This window comes from Monodon monoceros, unplaced genomic scaffold, assembly GCF_005190385.1.
Source record: "Monodon monoceros isolate NGI ecotype Baffin Bay Population unplaced genomic scaffold, NGI_Narwhal_1 Super_Scaffold_4, whole genome shotgun sequence".
Lineage (NCBI taxonomy): Eukaryota > Metazoa > Chordata > Mammalia > Artiodactyla > Monodontidae > Monodon > Monodon monoceros.
In genome coordinates, this window is record NW_021703781.1 from 19,289,882 (window position 1) to 19,313,646 (window position 23,765).

A 23,765-nucleotide genomic window follows, 5' to 3' on the forward strand; every position below is an offset into this window, starting at 1 on the left:
CACATGCCGCAGAGCGGCTGGGCCCGTGAGCCATGGCCGCTGAGCCTGCGCGTCCGGAGCCTGTGCTCCGCAACGGGAGAGGCCACAACAGTGAGAGGCCCGCATACCGAAAAAAAAAAAAAAAAAAAAAGAATATATATGTATGTATATGTATAAATAACTGAATCACTTTGCTATACACCAGAAACTAACACAACGTTGTAAATCAACTATACTTCCAAAAACATATATATATAATTCAGTGATACTCAAGGATCTGCTAAGAATACATTCCTGACACAACACTGTAAAGCAACTATACTCCAATAAAAATTAATTAAAGGGACTTCCCTGGTGGTCCAGTGGTTAAGACTCTGTGCTTCCACTGCAGGGGGCATGGGTTCGATCCCTGGTCAGGGAACTAAGTTTCCTCAAGCCGCGCTGTGTGGCCAAAAAAAACCCAAAAAAACCAAAATTCTGATCTTCATAGTTCTTATATTTTTTAAAAGTTTCTCCTTTCCTGGGCTTCCCTGGTGGAGCAGTGGTTGGGAGTCTGCCTGCCAATGCAGGGGGTGCGGGTTCGTGCCCGGGTCCAGGAGGATCCCGCGTGCCGCGGAGCGGCTGGGCCCGTGGGCCGTGGCCCTGTGCTCCGCGACGGAAGAGGCCGCAGCGGTGAGAGGTCCACAAAAAAAAAAAAAAAAAGTTTCTCCTTTCCTACACAGTAATGAAGCTATCAGCTCTCCTAATGACTATGAAGGTACCTTTCTCCCGCATCTTAGAAACCAGATAAGACTGTTAGATATTAATGAAAAATAACAGATGCTGAGGGCATAAGAGACATTCCATTACGTAACATGCACAAGGTTTAATACAAGGACATGAATTCTGAGCAAGGCTGCTCAAAATCCTTGTTTTCTTTCATACTTATATTCACGTTGGGTTCTGGACTGATCAGGTTACCTGATACCTGAATACCTGTGGTGGTTTAAAATATGTCCACAAATCCTTTGACACCCCCTTCAAAAGATGGCACCTAATTCCCCTACTGTTAAGGGAGAGCTAGACTTAGTAATGAGTACTTAATGAATAAAAAAAGCAGAAGTGACATCATAGCAATCAGAGACTAGGTTATAAAAGGCACTGTGGCTTCCTGCTCTCTTTCTTGGACCCTTCAATCTGAAGGAAGCAGATTGTGTCCCAGGACACATCAGCCAGCCCCCTAGAGAAGCCCATGTGGCAAGGAACTGAGGCCTCCTGCCAACAGCCAGCTAGGAAATGAGTCCTTGCCACAACAGACGTGTGAGTGAGTCATCACGGAAGCAGATGCTCCTGCCCGGTCATGCCTTCAGATGCAGCTCACATGGGAGACCCTGAGCCTGAGCCACCCAGCTGAACTACTTCCAAATTCCTGACTGACAAAAACTATGAGATAACAGGTTAGATGTTTGTCATTTTAAGGCACTAAGTTTTGATATGTTTTGTTTCAGGACAATGATCCATACAATACACAACAGATCCCGGTTAGGGTGTGACAAAAAAATTTTTTAATTTGAAAACCAAAGTGGCAACTAAAGCAATAAGTAGAACTCTTAAGCAAAAACTTTATTATATCTATTCATATTCTGAATGCCATGCTGTGTGTGGTTGTAACCAAGTGACAACTTCTCTGTGCTTCCATTTCTTCCTTTATAACAGGTTGCTATCAGATTATATAAGATAGCTAAAAAGCACTTAACACAGTGCCTGACATAGGGCAGGGTTCTAAAATGTTTTTAAGACAATAGATTGTACGTCATTAGTAAATAAGTGTAGAATTATGGAACACATTTTTCTCATTTACACAGTGAAATGTAGAATTATATCTGGGAAAAGTAGGTTTGTATCAACTAGTCTGGAAAGCAAAATCACCACTAATAAAAAAATTTCTGTGAAAAAAAGATGGACTGCAGTAGGAGTCAAGAAAGAAATAGAGAATATGCCAATCCCTCTGCAGGTAGCCACTCATAAAATGCCAATGACTAGCCATTTGTGGGTTTACATACATTATCTCCATTGTCACAAAAAGTCTGCAAAACAGGTATTATCACCCTTTCCAGAATCTTTCAGTAACTAGTTCAATCATTAAATTGGCAAAGCTAGAATTTGAAAGGAGGTTCATCTGACTCCCAGCCCCATACAATTTTCAGGATGTCACACTGTTTCTAGAAGTAAAACAAAAAGTTCACACTCTGAGTGCAGCTGTGGAGTCTATTATGCATATAGAGAATATTTAGGTATTTTTAGCCAAAGAATTCCTGTTCTGAAATTTCAGAAGCTCTTCACAGAATTGCAGTGGGATACTACAGCCCTGAAATCTGCATTCTAGTATTATACTGATTTATATTTAATAGTCTAATAGCCAAGTACCTTATAGATGCTAGGAAAGAAGTTATATAACAAAACTGTATCTATAGTTCCTCTCGTAACTACTTACATTTCCTTCAGATGCCTTATTTCTTGAACAGTTTGAAAAGCAAGTTCTTGTAGCTTTCCTGGGGCAAAACTATCACTTATTGCTTTTTGAAATACTTCATGGAGAACGGTACCAATCAGCATTTGGCGTGTGGCTGGATCAGAGCTCTACCAAAAAAAACCAAAAATCACACAAATATCTTATTTCACAACGTATCAACAGATGTGATCGTACATTTATTACCTAACCTATCGAACCACCATAACCAAAGTACACTGGTGAGACAAATGTCAAAATATGAAACAATTTTTTTTTCTGGTGAGTGAAATTATAGGTGACTTTCACTTTCTTCAATTTAGAATTACCTGAATTATTTTACAAGTTATTATTTTCAAATCAGTATATTTCCATTTTGAAAAAAATTAAAATTACTTATATGAGAAAGTTCAATGTGGTCTCAAATATTTAACATATTCATCTCTAATTTCACTTTATAATGAACCCACATAGAAAAGTCAATAAACGCATAGATCATAAAGTCATGTGAGTAAAATACTCAAACATGAAACAAACTTACAGCAGAGATTTTTTTTTTTTTGGCTGCCCCACACACCTGTGGGATCTTAGTTCCCCAACCAGGGACTGAACCCAGGCCCCAGCAGTTAAAGCACTGAGTCCTAACCACTGGACCGCCAGGGAATTCTCTACAGCAGAGATTTTTTTTTTCAAATTTATTTTTTTTAATTAATTAATTTATTTTTGGCTGTGTCGGGCCTTCGTTGCTGCGCGTGGGCTTTCTCTAGTTGAGGCGAGCGGGGGCTACTCTTCGTTGTGGTACATGCGCTCCTCATTGCAGAGGCTTCTCTTGTTGCAGAGCACAGGCTCCAGGTGCACAGGCTTCAGAAGCTGTGGCTCGCGGGCTCTAGAGCGCAGGCTCAGTAGTTGTGACGCACGGGCTTAGTTGCTCCGCAGCATGTGGGATCCGCTCGGACCAGGGCTCGAACCCGTGTCCCTTGCATTGGCAGGTGGATTCTTAACCACTGTGCCACCAGGGAAGTCCCCAGCAGAGATTTTTGACAAACTCTCGCCACTCAAAAAGAAACAGTAGTTTTCAATTAACTCTTTTATTAGCCTGGACCATCCCCTTGAAACTATCAAAAAAAAAAAGAAAAAGTCCACAAGACACCCATCAGGAATTTTAAAAATTAATTTACAGGGAACTCTCTGTACTATTTTTGTAAGTTCTATGTGAGTCTAAAATTATTTCAAAATAAGGTTTTTAAAATATTAATATTCAGGTCTGCTTTATAATATGTGGTTAAAAGAGAAGTTAATAGCATCCCCACAATTGAAGAAAAAAGCTGATTTTTTTAAAAAAACTATAAATAAGTGATAACTAAGACGATTAGAAAATCTACTTGGGTATTTTTCCTTCTTTTATTCTTCTTGCTTAGCTGCATTTTTTTTTTTTGGCTGCATTGGGTCTTCATTGCTATGCACGGGATTTCTCTAGTTGCAGTGAGAGGGGGCTACTCTTCATTGTGGTGAGCAGGCTTCTCATTGCGGTGGCTTCTCTTGTTGTGGAGCACGGGCTCTAGACCCCTGTCCCCTCCATTGGCAGGCAGATTCCTAATCACTGCGCCACCAGGGAAGCCCTTAGCTGTATTTTTTGGTTTTCTACAGACATAGAGACTAATTGTATAATTAAAAGAATACCCTGGGAGGAAGAGGAAACTTAACAAATAAAACTCACGTTCTTCAAAAATAAATGGCATTGGGAATTCCCTGGCGGTCCAGTGGTTAGGACTCCGTGCTCTCACTGCTGAGGGCCTGGGTTCAATCCCTTGTCAGAGAACTAAGATCCCATAAGCCGTGCAGTGCAACCAAAAAATAAAAAAGAAATGGCATTGAAACAAAGGGAGTGGGTGTAAGGCAGAATTTAGATTAAAAGAAACTATGAGACATATCAACCAAACATAATATCGTTTGGATATTGATGCTAACAAACGAACTGAATAAAAAAAATATTTGATAAAAGACATTAGAGATAAAACTATTAGATTAATTTAAGGAATTACTGTTCATTTTATTGTGTATGATAAAGATACTGTGTTTATATATATTTTTAAATCCTCAGCTTTCATTTAGTTGCAAAATAATACAATGTCTGGGAACAGCAAAATGGGTACATGGGAGTTTATTATAATCATCTCTTTGCGTATGTTTGAAACTTTCCATAATAATGTTTTTAAAAGAGACTCTCACATTTACTTTTAGTTCACTGGCAATCACATGAAGCCAAGTTTGGAAATGCCCAGATATATTAAATTAAAATTTTTATCACTGAAATTTATATTATTATTAGAATTAATTATTTGACAAAATGTTGAATAAGATTCAAAGGATCTTAGGGCACCTGGCCTTGAATCCCAACACTGCCACTCACTGGCTACAGTAACTTTGGGCAAGTCACTTAACTTCCTGATTTTCCCAATCAGTAAAACACAGCTGATTAATACCATCTACTTCACAGGATTGTTGGGAGGATTGAGTAAGAGTGTAAAAGTGCTCTGTGAACTCTTAAGACCCTGTGGAAACACTGACTGTTAATATTGTTCACCTTAAATGTTTCACTCAGGACAGCTCTTCTCATGCATCGAATACTACTGGCTATGCTTGTGCCAGAAATCAGCATGTCTGGATACAGAATCAAATATCCAAAATCTTCATCTATTATCCAAGTATCGGATATGCAGTCTCCCTCTAAATGAATAATGTCCCCTGGCTCTACTGGTACAGAGCACCTAAAAATAAAGCAAAATTAAAGTATACATAGTTTAGATTCCTACATTTAAACATATTAAGGAGGCTTCAAAAATAACTGGAGGGACTTCCCTGGTGGACCAGTGGTTAAGACTCCATGCTCCCAATGCAGGGGGCCCGGGTTCGATTCCTGGTCAGGGAACTAGATCCCGCATACCGCAACTAAGAGCCCGCACACAGCAATGAACATCCCGCGTGCCGTAAGTAATAAAGACCGGGCGCAGCCAAATAAATAAATATTTTTAAAAAACAAACAAATAACTGGATATCTTATGTAAAGAAATAAGTATTTCTAAATTTCTGGGTCTTGCATTATCTACTGCAAAAGCTATCAAATTATTAACAGTGTATAGCTTCAATTATGGATGAGGTTGTTCTCATAATAGTTCTCTCATTCTTAAGACTTATACCTACAGCTTCTATAAGCCTTGAGGCATGAAGCCGAACACAATGTACCAAGAACAAAATCATATTTATCTAGTTCAAACCATCCAACTTGCAGCCTAGACAAAGTTAGACCTCCACCTTCTCTGCATCTCCCCTTCACCCCTCACATACCACACACTGCTTGAGAAGCAACAGCTAGAGTCTAAGGATGTTCTTTGCGGTACACAGGCCTCTCACTGTTGTGGCCTCTCCCGTTGCAGAGCACAGGCTCCGGACACGCAGGCTCAGTGGCCATGGCTCACGGGCCCAGCCGCTCCGCGGCATGTGGGATCATCCCGGACCGGGGCACGAACCTGTGTCCCCTGCATCGGCAGGCAGACGCTCAACCACTGTGCCACCAGGCAAGCCCTAAGGATGTTCTTATGCTGTGATTAGTTTTCCTCTTAGTGAGAACTAAATGAGGTTTAAGCTGCAGTCCCAGAAAGCACTGGGAAATAGGAAGTAGTGATTTAATAAATCCCCTTGTACTTGATTTTCAAATGACAATAAAAATCAAGTTTTGGAATAAGGGACTTGAGATGCTGGTGTAATAGGCACAATCCTTATGCAAAATTAATTCAGGTTCATATCTACTCTCTTTATTAACAATTAAATTATTGCAACAGCCACACAAGCCCATGTGATAGTTTGTAAGACGGCACCCTTAAGACTCTGCCAGATGAACGCCCAAAGTCACACAAAAATTACCAGTCATTCCTAAGGATACACAGTTCTTTACATTCTAGCGACTGTGAAGCAGTGATGATTAGGTGCTTTTCATGGTTTCCTTCTTCATTCTGTACAATATTGACTGCTAATACCAGGTACCGGTTATCCATTCCTCGGCTCAGAACTGCTTTAGAAAAGGAAGCTTCCACCTTCTTCTTCTGAAATCTAAAGCATACACATACAAAACTACTGTAGCACAAGCATGAAATAAGAAGCCATCCAATCTCTTTTATCTACAAACCAACCTTCTAGTTTTCTAGGTTTGTTTCTTCCGGTAAGCTTATCACAAGACCATTGGCTAAAAGAGGTAAAGAGAGAGAGAGCAAGGGCATAGCAGAATTCCTATTATAAAAACTTCCCAGAAGCAGTGCCATTTAAAACATACTTATGATATGGATTTTTCCAAATATAAGCTCTATGAGGAGCTCTTTGGGACATCTATGATTATGAGGACGAATGGTAAATTGAAAAATATTAGACACAAATTCCTACCACTGGTGCAAACCTTCCCAAAGTACAAGTGAAAGGAAATGTCTAGGACACTATCTTTTTGTAAATAAAAGATGTTTGTTATGGAAAAATATAGTGTGGGTGGTTTGCTGGAAGTCCTACTGTGAGCTTCATTATTATATTAATCTTTCAATTAGGAGAGTACTTAGAAATCACCTAGTCCAACCTACTATTTAATGCAGGAAATCATTCTATAAAACCTCATTGGGGATCAACTAGCCTATGCTTTGTAGAGAAAGCAAGATTAATACCTGTCACCTTAACCATTGCTTCATAGAGTAACTCAGAAATTTATTTATAATGGGCAAGTCGATTTCACAATTCTTTTATCCACTGATCCTAGCCGCCTGAAAACTGCAAAATACTCTAATCTCTCCTCTAGAAAACATCAAGTCCCTCTTAAATCTTTCCAGTTTGACTGCAGTCTTTATCAGTGACAGTCCAAAGTCATTATCTCTCCAGTTATTACCCTAAAACTTTACCCTAAAACTGCCTTTGTCACCCAACCTTTGTAACCCACCTAGGTTATATTCCTCATTCACCTACCCACATAGCCTCAGGCCATGAACTTCCCAAGGTCAGCTGGGACGCTTTAAGGATCTCGCAAAAGGTAGTGCTGATCACAACTCAAAGCGCAAAGCTCCGTCAACAATAATTAGCCTCAATATCATTACTACTGACAATTCTACACTATGCTTGTGGGTCAATTTCCCCGACCATTTAAGCCGCTCTGAGGGTGCAGATTTCTCCCCGGGATAACTTTCTCCAATTAAACATGAAGAAAAGCGTCTAGCAGTTGCAATTTCGTTTTATGAAGATATTTAAGGTGGCTAGGACTCCCCAAATTCAGGAAAGTGGTGATATCAAGATTAAGAATATCCAAAAAAATCAATTTTTGAAATTATTTTTAAGGATGCTAAATATTTTCCTGTGTTTTAATTGGATATTTGAATATTTCTTTTTTATTTTATGATTTCTTACTGTTTTATGTTTAGAAAAAATTTCCCCATACCCAATTTTCTCCATAACAATTAATCACTTCTATTTTCTTTGGGGTATTTCCATTATCAAAACAATATATGTTCATGATACAAATTTTGAAAATATTTGAAAGCTGAAAGAATAAAAAAAGTCATCTATAAAAAAAAAAGATTAAGAATGAACTGCTGGGTGAGGGAGAGTATTCAAGCCCTGTCCCGGGCTTGGCCCCAAAGAGAACCCTAGGAAACAGACCCCAGTTCCGGAGGCTCGTCGGGCGTCCCTTGAGCCTGGTTACTCTGCCCCAGCCCTGGTCCGCGGAGGCGCGGGTGCGGCCTCTCCCGCTCCCTTCTTTTCAAATCTCCCGCTTTGTTCCCAGACCCTCCCCCCGCTCCGCTCACAGCTCCGCCGGCTGCGCAGCGTTATCTCCGAAACTCTTCTCCATTAACAGCTCCAGTTCGTCCACCTGCTCCATCCCGAGCGCAGAGACCTCAAACTGCCGCCAGGTGAATTCAGGGGAACCCGGAGCAACACACCGGGGGAAAAGGAGCGCGAGGCCGCGTGGCGCCGCGCGCATGCGCCGACCAGCCGAGGTCCCAAGTGACCTGCGCGGGCAGTCCCTCCAGCGCACTGCGCGTGAGGCGCTTTTGCTCCTTTGCCTTAGAGTTTGGAAGACAGGGAGTCTTCGTAATCTAGCCCAGACTAAATGCTCCGGCTCCTCTGTCTCTCTCTGTCTCTGTCTCTCCCCCTCCCCCTTCCCCTCCCTCCCTCTCTCTCGACACGCCGACCCAAGTCCGACACACGCACTTAGTATAAACAAAACTGCAGTTGCCCAAACCAAGGCGTCCCTTGTTAGCTTACGGAATTTTTCACTCTTTGGAAAACAACCTGTCCTCCTTTTTTTCTGGCTCAACTGAGAAAATGGACGCTGTCAGAAAAGAACTTCCTCATCATGCCATGACTAAATCTACAAAACCACTAATATCTCCTCCCCATTTTATAACCTCTCTCCACTTTTTTCAGCAGTGGACAGAGCGTTCCTCCTATCAATGGGCAATCCCTCTACTTCTACTTGGGATCCCAAGGCCTCTTACATTCTCAAGCGCATTACTTCTTCTGTTATTCCCTCATTCTCTACTATCCTCAATCTGGCCCTCATTATTGGATCGCTCCCTGGCTTGTAATGCGTCCCAGTATCTCTCATCTTGAAATGATGTTACCTTGATGGAACCTTTTCTCTCTTGGCCACCCTCCTGAGGAAAACTTCTTTAAAGAATTTTTTTCAAGGCTATATCCAATTTCAACTCCTATTCACTGCCACAACTAAACATGCCGCAACTAAACACGAAGCAAGGAAGATCCCGCATGTGGCAACTAAGACCCGGAGCAGGCAAATTAAATAAATAAATATATATTTTTAAAAATACAGAAATGTGTAAAATCACTTCCTAAGGGTTTCACCCAACTTAAAATAATCTTTATCAAAAGTTATCTTTCACATTCATGTTTATTCATATAAAATTATGAAGAAGTTATGATCAACTTCCTGGAAAAACAAGAATGGAAAATCCTTGCCTGTAGTAGTTACAGATTTTGTACCTGTGATGCCACAATCAACTGGCTTTCCTCCAACATCGCAGGCCCTCCTCAATCTCCTTTACTGTCTCTTCATTTTTCTGCCCAATCTCTAAATGTTGAAAGTCCTCAGAATTCAGTTCTGAAAATTTTATTTGTCTACTAGCTCCCTAGGCTATTTCAACCATTTTCATGGCTTTACTTATTTTTATAAACTTATTTATTTTTGGCTGTGTTGGGTCTTCGTTGCTGTGCGCGGGCTTTCTCTAGTTGCGGTGAGCGGGGGCTACTCTTTGTTGCGGTGCACGGGCTTCTCATTGCGGTGGCTTCTCCGGTTGCGGAGCACGGACTCTAGGCGTGTGAGCTCAGTAGTTGTGGCTCACGGACTCTAGAGCGCAGGCTCAGTAGTTGTGGCGCACGGGCTTAGTTGCTCCGCAGCATGTGGGATCTTCCCGGACCAGGGCTCGAACCCGTGTCCCCTGCACTGGCTGGCGAATTCTCCACCACTGCGCCACCAGGGAAGCCCCATTGTCATCGCTTTAAATACCATCTCTATCCTGCCAATTCTCAAATTCATATTTACAGGCAAAGCTTTTCCTCCAAATTCAAGAGTCCAACTGCCTGCCTGACATCTACACTTGGAGGGAAGGGGGAAACTTCTTTAACATGGCCAAAATGGAAAAATAAAATTTTTTTTTTGGCCGCGAGGCTTGCAGGGATCTTAGTTCCCCAAACCCAGGCCTCCTGCAGTGGAAGTGCAGAGGCCTAAACACTGGACTTCCAGGGAATTCCCTAAAATAGAACTTTATATTTCCCCAACAAACCTATTATTCTTCTCAGTAATAGCACTAACCACCCAGCAGATAAGGCCAGAAACCCAGAAATCATCCTTGATTCCTTTCTGTTACTACCCACATCCAATCCATAGGCAGACCCATAGATTCTGCCTCTAAAACTATCTTAAATCTCTTCATTCCTTTCCATTTCCACTGTCACTACCTAATCATCTCTCACATGTGCTTCCATTCTTGTCTCCCTGCAATTTATTCTTTTCCCTTTCCTAATATTTTATCATAAAAACTTTCAAATGTACAGAGAAGTTAAAAGAATTATATCATGGGGCTTCCCTGGTGGCGCAGTGGATGAGAGTCCGCCTGCCGATGCACGGGACGTGGGTTCATGCCCCGGTCCGGGAAGATCCCACATGCCGCGGCGCGGCTGGGCCCGTGAGCCGTGGCTGCTGAGCCTGCGCGTCCGGGGCTTGTGTTCCGCAACGGGAGAGGCCACAACAGTGAGAGGGCCGCGTACCGCAAAAAAAACAACAACAACAACAAAAAGAATTATATCATGAACACCATATACCTATCACCTAAATTCTACAATTAACATTTGCTATCTTTAGCAAATGTTATCATTCATTATCACAATGTATATCTATCTATCCATCCCTCTATCCATCCATGAATTCAAGTTTTTCTTTTTAAATGCATTTCAAAATAGCAGACATCAGTGCATTTCACCCCTGAACACTTTAGCATGCACATCATTAGCTAGAGTTCAATATTTTGTCTGTGGTACTTTAAATGTTTTGTGTAAATTTCATATGTGAATTGTAGAATTTACATAAAATGAAATGCACAAATCTTGTGTGTACCATTTGATGAATTTTGACAAATGTGTTTGACACCAATACTTATTAAGATACAGAATGTTATCATCACCTCCAGAAAGTTCTCTCATACCCCTTCCCAGGCAATTCCCACATCCATCCCTACTGGAAACCCAACCACTAAACTGATTTTTTTTCACCAGAGATCTGATTTGTCTATTCTACAGCTTCATATAATGAAAATCACATGGTATGTACTATTTTGTATCTGGCTTCTTTTACTCAGTATAATGTTTTTGAGATTCATCCATTTTGTTACATAAACCAGCAGTTTGTTCCTTTTTATTGCTGAATAGTAGTCTACTTGGTCAGTCTCCAGTTGACAAACACCTAGATTATTTACGGTATTTTGCTATCTTGAATAAAGTGGCTACTATTATTCTTGTATACATTTTTTCATGGATGTGTGCTTCTGTTTCTCTTGAGTAAATACTTTGGTGTGATATTTCTGGGCCATGGGTAGGTTTATATTTAGGTTTAACATAAGAAACTGCCAGACCTTTATGCAAGTGGTTGTAACATTTTACACTATCGCTGACGATGTTTCAGAATTCCAGTTTCTGCATATACTTGACAATATTTGATGCTATCAGTCTTTTCAGTCTTAATTTGCACATCCCCATCACTAATGAAATTATTTTATCATGTGCTCAGTCATTTGTATATCCTCCTTTGTAAATGTCTGTTCAGATCCTTTGCCCAGGGACTTCCCTGGTGGTCCAGTGGTGAAGAATCCGCCTTGCAACGCAGGGGATGCGGGTTTGATTCCCGGTTAGGGAACTAAGATCCCACATGCCGCAGGGCAACTAAGCCCACGCGCTGCAACTACTGAGCTCGCGCACCTCAACTAGAGCCCACGTGCCGCAAACTACAGAGCCCACGCGCCCTGGAGCCCGCGCCACAACTAGAGAGAGAAAACCCACACGCCACAACTAACGAGAAGCCAGAGCACCACAACGAAGAGTCCACGTGCCACAAGGAAAGATCCCGCGTACCTCCACGAAGATCCTGCATGCCGCAACTAAGGCCCGACACAGCCAAAAATAAATAAAATAAATAAATAATAAATAGGGCTTCCCTGGTGGCGCAGTGGTTGACAATCCACCTGCCAATGCAGGGGACACGGATTCGAGCCCTGGTCCGGGAAGATCCCACATGCCGCAGAGCAACTAAGCCCGTGCGCCACAACTACTGAGCCTGCGCTCTACAGCCCGTGAGCCACAACTGCTGAAGCCCACGCGCCTGGAGCCCATGCTCCGCAAGAGGAGAAGCCACCATGATGAGAAGCCCGCGCACCGTAATGAACAGTAGCCCCTGCTCGCAGCAACTACAGAAAGCCCGAGCACAGCAACAAAGACCTAACGCAGCCAAAAATAAATAAATAAAATAAATTTTAAAATAATAATAAATCTTTTTAAAAAATCCTTTGCCCATTTTTTTCTTAACTGCATTGTCCTTTTATTATTGAGTTACAAAAAAATTTTTTTTTCTTTTTTGGCTGTGCCAAACAGCGTGGGATCTTAGGTCCCCGACCAGGGATTGAACTCAGGACCTCGGCAGTGAGGGCTCGAAGTCCTAACCACTGGACCACAGGGAATTCCCCAGGAATCCTTTATATAATTCTAATAAAAGACTTGTCAGATAGGTTTTGTGAGTATTTTCTCCCCATCTGTCGCTTGCCTATTCATTTTCTTAACAAGATTGTAACCCAGCAGGACCCTATGGGCCTTCCCCAAATCCTCTGCTTTAGCTCCTCTCTGAAGTCCCTAGATAATAGTATCTGATACACATTTCCTGAGTAGTTCTATAGACGTGAAAACCCCCCACCAAATGGAAGATGTTTGGTTTTTTTTTTGGCCACACCATGCAGCTTGTGGGATCTCAGTTCCCCGACCAGGGATTGAACCTGGGCCACAGTAGGGAAAGCCGGGCATCCTAACCACTAGACCACCAGGGAACTCCCTGGAAGGTGCTAACTACCTGATGATCATGAACACATAGCCCCCAGGCCTGAGGGAGCCTGACTGATGATGTTAACCCCTGTGACACACCCTGTTACCTCACAAGCTGATCACATACCTTGCGACCCCACCCCCTCACCTGGCGAGGCAGGGAGACGCAAGAGGGAAGAGATACGGGAACATATGTATATGTATAACTGATTAACTTTGTTATAAAGCAGAAACTAACACACAATTGTAAAGCAATTATACTTCAATAAAGATGTAAAAAAAAAAAAAAAAGCTTTGCTGAAACCCTTCGGGGAGTTTGGGGTTTTTAGAGCATGAGCCCTCCATCCTTCTTGTACTGGCGCCTTATAGTAAATGCTGCACTTTCCTTCACCACAACCCAGTGTCAGTAGCTTTACTGCAGTGGTGAGCAGACCCAAGTTTGGTTCGGTAACAAGATCTTTAGATATGAGTAAATTGTAATATTTATGAAGTCTAATTTATCCATTTTTCTTCTACGCTTTTCGCTTTCTGTGACCTGTGGAATCCTTGCCAACCCCTAGGAAGTAGAGATATTCTCCTTTGTTTTCTTCTTGAAGTTTATTGTTTTATTTTTCATTTAGGTTTATGATCCATCTAAAATTAATTTTTGTGTGTGGTATGAGGTAGAGAATGAGTCGTGTTCCCCCCTCCCCGTTCCCCCAACCATGTGCATATCCAGTTTTTCCAGTAGCACCTGTACAAAAGACTACCCTTCCCCCATGGTATTGCTTTGGCACCTTGTTAAAAAAATCAAATGGCTATATAAGTATAGGTCCATTTCGGCTCTCTATTCTGTTTTTTTGTTGTTGTTTTTTTTGTTTTTTTTTTTTGCGGTACGCGGGCCTCTCACTGTTGTGGCCTCTCCCGTTGCGGAGCACAGGCTCCGGACACGCAGGCTCAGCGGCCATGGCTCACGGGCCCAGCCGCTCCGCGGCATGTGGGATCTTCCCAGACCGGGGCACAAACCCGTGTCCCCTGCATCGGCAGGTGGACTCTCAACCACTGAGCCACCAGGGAAGCCCCTATTCTGTTCTTTTGATGTTTGTGACTCCTTATGCCAGTATCACATTGTCATGATTACTACAGCTTTATAGTAAGTCATACAGACAGGTGCTGTATGTCTTTGTTCTTTTTAAAGATTGCTTTGGGTATTCTAGGTCCTTCACATTTCTATATAAATTTTAGAATCAGGTTGTGAATTTCTACAAAGAGCCTGTTGAAATTATGATTGAGATTACATTAGACCTAAAAATCAATTTGAGAAGTATTGATTTCTTTAAAATATAGAGACTTCTAATACATTAACCTGGTTTATCTCTGCATTTATATAGATTTTCTTTAATGTCTCTCAGCAACATTTTGTAATTGTCAGTGTAAAGCTATTGCACATATTTTGTTAAATTTAAGTATATATTTTTTTATAAGTTTTTTTTTAATTTATTTATTTTATTTACTTTTTTTTTGGCTGTGTTGGGTCTTCGTTGCGGTGCGCAGGCTTCTCATCGTGGTGGCTTCTCTTGTTGCGGAGCACAGGCTCTAGGCACGCGGGCTTCAGTAGTTGTGGCTCACAGGCTCTAGCGCACAGGCTCAGTAGTTGTGGCAGACAGGCTTAGTTGCTCCGCGGCATGTGGGATCTTCCCGGACTAGGGCTCGAACCTGTGTCCCCTGCATTGGCAGGCGGATTCTTAACCACTGCAGCACCAGGGAAGCCCTAAGTGTATTTTTTGATGCTATTTTAAATGACATTGTTTTTTAATTGCTTCCTGCTAGTATATAAAAATACAATCCTTAAAGTTTATCTTAGGACTTTCCTGGTGGTCCAGTGGTTAAGATGCCACGCTTCCAATGCAGGGGGCACAGGTTTGATCCCTAGTCAGGGAACTAAGATCCCACATGGCGCATGGTGCGGCCAAAAAAATAAGATAGATAAAATTTACCTTATATCCTGAGACTTTGCCAGTAGTTGTTTTGTAGATTCATTAAGACTTTCTATGTAAATAATCATGTCATCTACAAATAGAGGCAGTTTTACTTCTTCCTTTCTGATCTTTATGCTTTTTATTTCACTTTCTTAAGTTCACTGGTTAAATAGAAGTTCTGACACTGGGCATCCTTGCCTTCTACTGATCTTAGGGGGAAAGCATTCAATATTTCACTATTAAATATGCTTAGCTGTAGGTTTTTCATGAATATTTCCTATGGTTATCTAATCTATGTAAAAAACAAACCTCCAAAACTTAGTGTCTTTAAACAACAATCTTTTTTTTAATTAATTAATTTATTTATTTTTGTGGCGTGTGGGATCTTAGTTCCCGAACCAGTGATCAAACCTGCGCCCCCTGCAGTGGAAGCAAGGAGCCCTAACCACTGGACCGCCAGGGAAGTCCCCAACAATCATTTTTTTAGCTCATGAATTTTCATTTTGGGCAGGGCTCTGTGAGGAAAGCTTTTCTCTGTCCATGAAGCATCAGCTGGAAGCTGGAGGATCCGCTTTGAAGATGGCTTACTCAAATGGCTGGCAAGTTGAGGCTGGCTGACAGTTTCTCTACAGGGGCTGCCTGGCTTCCTCACAGCATGTCGTGAGGATTCCAAGAGCAAGCATTCCAAAAGACCAGATGGAAGCTGTTTCAGCTTTATGACGTAACTTCAGAAGTAACACAGCATCACTTCCACTGTAGACACAAGCCCACTCAACCAGATGTAAGGGGAGGGAATGGTCTCTACCTCTTGATGGGATGAGTGTCAATGACACGAGAAGAACATGTGAGATGAGATGTACGGTTGGAAAATTAATCTGACAAAATGCTCTATCAGATTGAGGAAGGTCTACCCTAATGTGATTAATTTTTATAATGTATCAATTTTGAATTTTGCCAAGTGCTTTTTCTGCACTTTTGAAGTGCAGAAATTGAAGAATCATGTGTTTTTCTCCTTTATTCTGTGATTACAGGAAATTACACTATTGACTTAAGATTGTGAAACAACTTGGCGCTCCTAGGATAAACCCAATTTCGTCACGATACAATAAACTTTTTATGTATTGCTGGATTTGATTTGCTAATATGCTGTTAAAGATTTTTCCATCCTTGTTCCTGAAGGATACTGGTTGGTAATTTTATTTTTCTGTAACAACTTAGTCAGGTTTGGGCATCAAGGTTATAGTGGCATCATAAAAGTGCTGTCTTCTAATTTCTGAAAGTTTGTATAAAATTATTTCTTTCTTAGATGTCCAATAGAATTCACAATCTGAGCCTGGAGTTTTCTTTGTGGAAGGATTTTTGATAAATTCAGTTTCTTTAATTGGTTATGCAGATTTTGTTTCACCTACATCAGTTTTGGTTGTGATTTTCAAAGCCTCTGTCCATTTCATCTAAGTCATCAAATTCCTTAGCAAAGAGTTATTTAGAAATCCCGTATTATCTTTTTAACATCCATAGGATCCATAGTAATGTCATCTTTTTCATTATTTTTTTTTGGCCACGCCACATGGCTTGTGGGATCTTAGTTCCCCAGCCAGGGATTGAACCCGGGCCTTCAGCAGTGAAAGCGTGGAGTCCTAACCACTGGACCACCAGGGAATTCCCCATTCTTGATATTGGTAATTTATGTTCCTTTTTAGTTATCAGTCTAGCTAAGGGGCTTACCAATTTTGTTGATCTCTTCAAAAAACCAATTTTGGGGTTTGTTATTTTCTCTATTATCTGTTTTTAATTTTGTTGATTTCTGTTGTTTTTTATTTTGTTGTTTTGTTTGTTTGTTTTGGCTGTGCCAGCATGTGGGATCTTAATTCCCCAACCGGGGATCGAACCCACACCCCCTGCAATGGAAGCACAGAGTCAACCACTGGACCACCAGGGAATTCCCTGATTTCTGTTTTAAGTGCATATAATTGTTGATAAAGCAGTAATCTTTGTAAAAATATAATCAGGCAATTTTATTCCCCTACTGAAAACCTTCAAGGCTTCCCATTGCATTTAGAATAAAAGACAAAATCATTACTACATCCTATAGAGCCCTAAATACATTGATCTGCCCTTTGTCTACTTCTCCAACCTATTTATTGCTACTCCCTCACTCAGGGAGCTTCATTCACACAGGGCTTAGATCCACCACTTATTGTGTGAACCTGGGCAAGTTACTTGATATCCCTGGGTCTCAATTATCCCAACTGTAAAAAAGGAATATTTAATAGTGCCTATCTTATAGTACTGTTATAGAGTTAAGGCATCAAAAGTGCTTAAAATAAGGAATGGAACATAGTAAATACTCAGGAAATATACATGACTTATTATTTGTCATTGATTTCTAGTTTGTAACAATGTCTAATATTCAAAGAATTGATGTAAGTGTTTAAGTATACAGTTGCTATACAAGTATGTCAGATATCATTGGCCCAGCTCTGCAAGGCAATGCATACTCATATAATATAGGTATTATTATTTGCCATTCATCCTGGCTCAAATTGGCAACAAGACATTTCTGTGAAGAAAAAACAAATAACTCTTTCTAAATTGCTCTTTCCCTAAACTATTTGTGCCTCGTTTCTCTCTACTAGAACATTTTCTCCAAAAACAGGAACCAAACCTTCCTTCTGCCCATCAGTAAACACCACTGAGCAACTATTATGATGCCATACCCTGTGCTCCTTAAAGGGGATGAAGGTATGACTCTGCCCATGAAGGAACCAATGGGAGGACAAGTAAACATGCAGTAACCAAAAAGTATGGTACATACCCTGTTAGAGAAATACCCAGTGATAGATGCTATTGGGAATCCAAATCAGACTGCAAGTACAGTTAACAGACCTCTCAAGGTATGCCCCCATAATGCTGATATAATCCGTGGCACACAATGGGTGCTGCATAAATGGATGTTGAGTAATCTGGAGGAAAATGTTGTAAGATATTATTATATATACCCACTAACCTTTTCATCTCCATACAGACCACCATTAAGAGCTAGGAATGGTACCTCACTCATCAATCCCTAAACAAAATCACTGTCCCATTCTATAGATCAGAGGGCTGTACCCAATAAAAGGCAAGGAAAGTATTACAATGGAGATCAAAACAGAAACAGTCAATATTCATACTGAAGATAATCTGTCAAGATTCACTTTGCGTTATCAATCTGAAATAAATCAGATAAAAATACTGTCATTATTTTAAGTATACTTCCATTATGTTTAATATTTGTGCTTCAATAATGTAAATAGTTAAAAGAGAGGAATAACTGTTGAAATATGAAAATTTATTTTTAATAACCTAGGTATTCTGTAACAGACATAGAATGCAAATTTTTATTTAAAAAAATATTTGCAGTCCTCTTTTATTGTTAACATAACTGAGACACTTATTTTATAAATTTAAATTATCTTGAGATTTGATAGCAGTATTTAGCTACAGTGTAGCCGAGAAATGAAAATATACAAAATAGTTTTAGGAACACATGTATTTTTACCTGTGGGTACACTTATAAATCATACAAAGATACACATTTATTTTAAAATAAAGACTTTGAAAATGAAACCAGTTCATAAAATTTTTACCAAGTTATGACAAGAAATCTTCTATGCAAAAAAAATAAAAATTGAAGCAGAAATAACACTTTCAATTTAGTTTTCTAATGTCTTAAAAATCACATCAATTCTACAAATTGCTGTTTCTGAGGACAGAACTATAACTGTTCCCCTCCCATTTTTGTCATGCTTATAATAAAACATAAAAACTACTCTAAACGTAATAACTGGAATTCTTACATTTTAAACCATTTTAATATAAACGATAGCAATTCAGATCATGTTTTACATTTCTACTTAAGTTTATATTGCACTAAAATTATTTTATGTGGAAGAACTAGTTGCTGTGTCATAACATAATACTTGGAAACATTCTTTGACATTCACATCTATATTAATGGATATTTCACAGTCCACTTAAATAAATTTTCTAGTATACATCAAATCATCTAACAAAAACAAATCTATAATGCTAACTTGTTTTGAGAGCAAAGATATTCAGTATTTACTATTACTGCCTTTGGGAAATACACTGACTTTTAAAAACACATTTAAATCACTCAGAAACTGGGAATAACATTTGAGCAATACCTGAAAATTCTTGACTTACTGATGAGTCTCTACATGGTTACTTTTTGAATACAACATTTATCAAAAAATGAAGAGAAAAAGTGTTTGTCCTTTTATCCAGTGGAGCAGAATTATGAGAAGAGAAATATTAAGAATAATACTTCAATACTGGCTTCTAACCTATGTTTTATATAACTTAAAATTTCAGCTCTCATCATTCTGCTGCAATATAACCAAGACTGTTAATAATAATAATAACAATAACAGCAACCAACATTAGAGTCTTTGAAAATCATGATTACAATTAAAAGCTTGGAATAGCATGATAAAACTAATGGCAACCTTTTGAATCCCATTTTAAGTTAGTTCTATCCAAATAATACTTTAAAATGGTTTCAAATAACCTTACTGATTAGCCAGCATCAGCTTAGGATTTTTTTGCAATGTTCTAAGATACAACTTTTGGCATAAAAGTATAGTAAGCACTTTTGATTTGTGATGAATAGAAAAATCAAGTACTAAAATACCAGTGTTTCCTGTGACAGGGTAAATATCCCCCTTCAAGTAATGTTCTCCCCAAATTAAATTAACATTTTATTTTTCCCTCTGATAGTTTATTAAGGAAAAGAAATAACGATATTTTTTAATTGAGGTGAAAAAACTGCTTCATAAGTTCATATGTTGTAAAAGCCACTGCCTGAGAAGGAACGCAGCGAATGTAATTAAGAGATAAACCACGATATAATCCTTTTCGAATTCCATGGTGTCCATAGACATACTTCATAGTCTCCCGCATGGTACTGAAAGAGAATGGTTAAATGATGACACCTTTATGCCCAGTCACGAAGAGACAGTTTCAGGATCCATAATAGCATTTTTAAAAGAAGCTAAAAATGCCATCTTGAGTAGCTTTTGGAAAGCAAGTGTTAAAACAAGTGAAAGGACTTCCCTGGTGGCACAGTGGTTAAGAACCCGCCTGCCGATGCAGGGGACACAGGTTCGATCCCTGGTCCAGAAGATACCACATGCCGCGGAACAACTAAGCCCGTGAGCCACAACTACTGAGCCTGCACTCTAGAGCCCGAGAGCCACAACTACTGAAGCCCATGCACCTAGAGCCCATGCTCCGCAACAAGAGAAGCCACCGCAATGAGAAGCCGGCGCATTGCAACAAAGAGTAGCCCCTGCTCGCCACAACTAGAGAAAGCCCGTGCACAGTAACAAAGAGCCAACGCAGCCAAAAATAAATAAATTAATTTTTTTTAAAAAACCAAGCTAAAATTTCATAATAAAAGAGCAATTCATTCCAAACAAGTACAAGCATTATGCATAGAATTCCGGGGCTCATTAATACAATATATTTTGTTTGCATTATGTCTGTGACATTTACTAGCAACACTATTTCACAATAATATTTGAAATATTGATGTAGTCTTTTTAAAGGATATATGAGCAGTTGCCCTTTAAACTCTCAAGTTTCTGCTCAAGTTCTATGCTACTAAAGCTTGAAGGACTATCTTCCAGATTTCATCAATAAAGACTTTCTTGTTTCAGTGTTCTTTCCTTTCAAACCAACATTTTGGGCTTTGTCTTTCTCTTTCAATATGCAATGTAGACTGAAATATTCAAAAAATCTTTTGGGTGAATGAAGGCAATTCATGGTCCTGAATAAACATTCTGCTCTTCCCCTGAGGAACAACACATCACCAATCAAACAGAATGATTAGAAATCTCTACAGATTATAGAAAACTCTAGAGCTGTGCTATGCAATAGTGGTAGCCACTAGCCACATGTGGCTACTGAGTACATGAAATGTGGCAAGTCCTAAATTGAGATGTGCTGTGAGTGTAAAATACACCCTGGATTTCAAACACTTAGTGTTTTTTTTTAAAAGGATGTAAAATACTGAAATGTTGAAGTGATAAATTTTAAATATATTGGTTTAAATAAAATATTTTAAAACAATTTCATGTTTCTTTTTATACTTTTTTAATGTGGTTAGGTTACCAGAAAATTTTAAATTACATATGTGGCTCACATCATATTTCTATTTAACAGAGCTGCTCTAAAATTAAATTTGTTTTTGTTTTTTTTTTTGGCTGCAAGGCTTGTGGGATCTTAGTTCCCTGATCAGGGACCGAACCCTGGCCCCCACAGTGAAAGCACCGAGTCCTAACCACTGGACCACCAGGGAATTACCTAAAATGAACATTTTAACAGGAGGATTAGGACCTGATTAAATTCAGTTTACCAAAGAATATTATGGGATATAAAATGAAAGCTCTAGACTACTAGTGAGATCACAGTCCTATCTCCCTACTTACTATACACATTACATTTCCTAAAGAAATTGAACAATGACAAATGAAGAACTTACAGGCACTTTTCAAATTCTGGAAGAACAGTTCCTAACTGCATTCGCCGACGTGTTACATCAAATGGGTAGCTAAAAGAAGAAAAAGAAGGACTTAAAAATGATTTTTAGTTTTCTACTCAGCAATTATTGAATACAAAGCCCTATGTATGCTAGGAAATAATGTGTTCCTATTTTCTTACTGTTTTGTTTAATCTGGGAGTCAGGATATAGGCATATGAATAAAATCAAATAACAATACAGAGGTCTCCTTGCCTTTGCCTAAGTGGTTCCCTTGGGTTAAATGATTCTTCTCTTTCATCACCCATTATCAAGTTCTATTTATTCCCCAAACCAAATTAAATGCCGCTTCCTGAGGAAATAGACTGGGTGCTTTCCATTGTTGTAACCCTAAGACAGGGTTTCTTAACTTTGGCACTATTGCCATTTTGGGTTGGAAAATTCTTAGTTGTGGGAGCTGTCCTGGGCATTGTAGAGTGTTTAGGTAAATCCCTGGCTCCTACCCACTAGATGCCAGTAGCACAACCCCAATTGTAACAACGAAAAATGTCTCCAGATATTAATAAATGTCCGCTAGAGACGAAACCACCCCAGTTAAGAACCACTACCCTAAGAGTATTCAGCAAGTGCCCCTGTATACAGTAGGCCAACAAAAAATTCTCCTTAAGGGCTAAAATTAACAATACAGATAATTGCATATAGAGGATAGAGAAAATTCTATGTGAAAAGATTGCCTGATTCTGCAACTATGTATGGTGATGAATGTTAACCAGACTTAATATCAAATCATTATGTTATATACCAGAAACTAATATAATATTGTATATTAATTATACCTCAATTTAAAAAAATTTTAAAGATTGCCTAAAATGAAATATACAAAAGTAATCTCTTAGGAGTGGGACCCTAGGTGATTTTTTTTTTAATTACTTTTTTGGGGCTAATGTTGACTGCTTATGTTAGGTCCTGTGCTAAGCAATTTATGTACATTATCTCATTCCATCTTTACAACTGTGTTAAGTAGGTACTGTTATCTCAATATTAAGATAAGAAAATTGAGTCTTAGGGCTTCCCTGGTGGCACAGTGGTTGAGAATCTGCCTGCCAAGGGACACAGGTTCGAGCCCTGGTCTGGGAAGATCCCACATGCCGTGGAGCAACTGGGCCTGTAAGCCACAACTACTGAGCCTGCGCATCTGGAGCCTGTGCTCCGCAACATGAGAGGCCGAGATAGTGAGAGGCCCACGCACCGCGATGAAGAGTGGCCCCCGCTCGCCGCAACTGGAGAAAGCCCTCGCATAGAAACGAAGACCCAACACAGCCAAAAATAAATAAATAAATTTATTTTTAAAAAAAAAGAAAATTGAGTCTTAGAGACATTTGCCATGTCATAAAGCTGCTTTCTACTTCCCTATTCAAAGCTCTCGTTCATACACATATATATATACACACATATGTATATATATATACATACATACATATTATACATAAGTGATATATGACAAAAATAATTATATACTTTTATATACATTTAAATTTACTATGAAATAATTGCAATAAAAAACCACCCATGTACCAACCAAACAGCTTAAGAAATAACATTACTAATAGATGAAGAGCTCTATGCATCTAAGCAGCATCTCCATGAATTATCTTTTTTTTTTTGGCCCTGCTTCACGGCTTGCAGGATCTTATCTCCCCAACCAGGGATCCAACACGTGCCCCCTGCAGTGAAAGTGCGGGGTCCTAACCACTGGATCACCAGGGAATTCCCCTCCATGAATTATCTTTTTTTTAATTTTTAAAATATTTATTTATTTTTGGCTGTGTTGGGTCTTCGTTGCTGCACGCAGGCTTTCTCTATTGCGGCGAGTGGGGGCTACTCTTCGTTGTGGTACGCGTGCTTCTCGTTGCGGTGACTTCTCTTGTTGTGGATCATGGGCTCTAGGCGTGCGGGCTTCAGTGATTGTGGCACGTGGGCTCAGTAGTTGTGGCACACGGGCTTAGTTGCTCTGCGGCATGTGGGATCTTTCTGGACCAGGGCTCGAACCCGTGTCCCCTGCCTTGGCAGGCGGATTCTTAACCACTGCGCCACCAGTTAAGTCCTGAATTATCTTTTAATGGGAGGTGGAGAAAGGAAAAAACTTTATGGGGAATAAAGGGACCAAAAC

General features: G+C 39.8%; 2 protein-coding genes across 7 annotated transcripts in view; both read right to left on the reverse strand.

Annotated features, from left to right (window-relative positions):
* DNA2 (DNA replication helicase/nuclease 2) overlaps positions 1-17,902 on the reverse strand; it is a 58,224-nt gene extending 40,322 nt beyond the window's left edge. The window contains exons 1-4 of one of the 2 annotated variants that reach the window (XM_029245063.1): positions 17,867-17,902; positions 6,389-6,574; positions 5,052-5,235; positions 2,453-2,598 (exon numbers count right to left, since the gene is read on the reverse strand). In XM_029245063.1, the coding sequence (XP_029100896.1) occupies positions 2,453-2,598; positions 5,052-5,235; positions 6,389-6,519 (461 nt within the window). In that variant the 5' untranslated portion in view covers positions 6,520-6,574; positions 17,867-17,902. Of the gene's footprint in view, positions 1-2,452; positions 2,599-5,051; positions 5,236-6,388; positions 6,575-8,298; positions 8,426-17,866 lie in introns of those variants that run through there. The other variant, XM_029245062.1, reaches the window with a different exon arrangement.
* The window catches only part of SLC25A16 (solute carrier family 25 member 16), a 34,209-nt gene continuing 27,930 nt past the window's right edge, over positions 17,487-23,765 (reverse strand). For 2 of the 5 annotated variants that reach the window (XM_029245084.1, XM_029245087.1), the window contains 2 exons: positions 21,599-21,667; positions 18,402-20,020 (listed from right to left, as the gene is read on the reverse strand). In XM_029245084.1, the coding sequence (XP_029100917.1) occupies positions 19,864-20,020; positions 21,599-21,667 (226 nt within the window). In that variant the 3' untranslated portion in view covers positions 18,402-19,863. Of the gene's footprint in view, positions 18,015-18,054; positions 18,263-18,401; positions 20,049-21,598; positions 21,668-23,765 lie in introns of those variants that run through there. The other 3 variants (XM_029245085.1, XM_029245086.1, XM_029245088.1) reach the window with 3 other exon arrangements.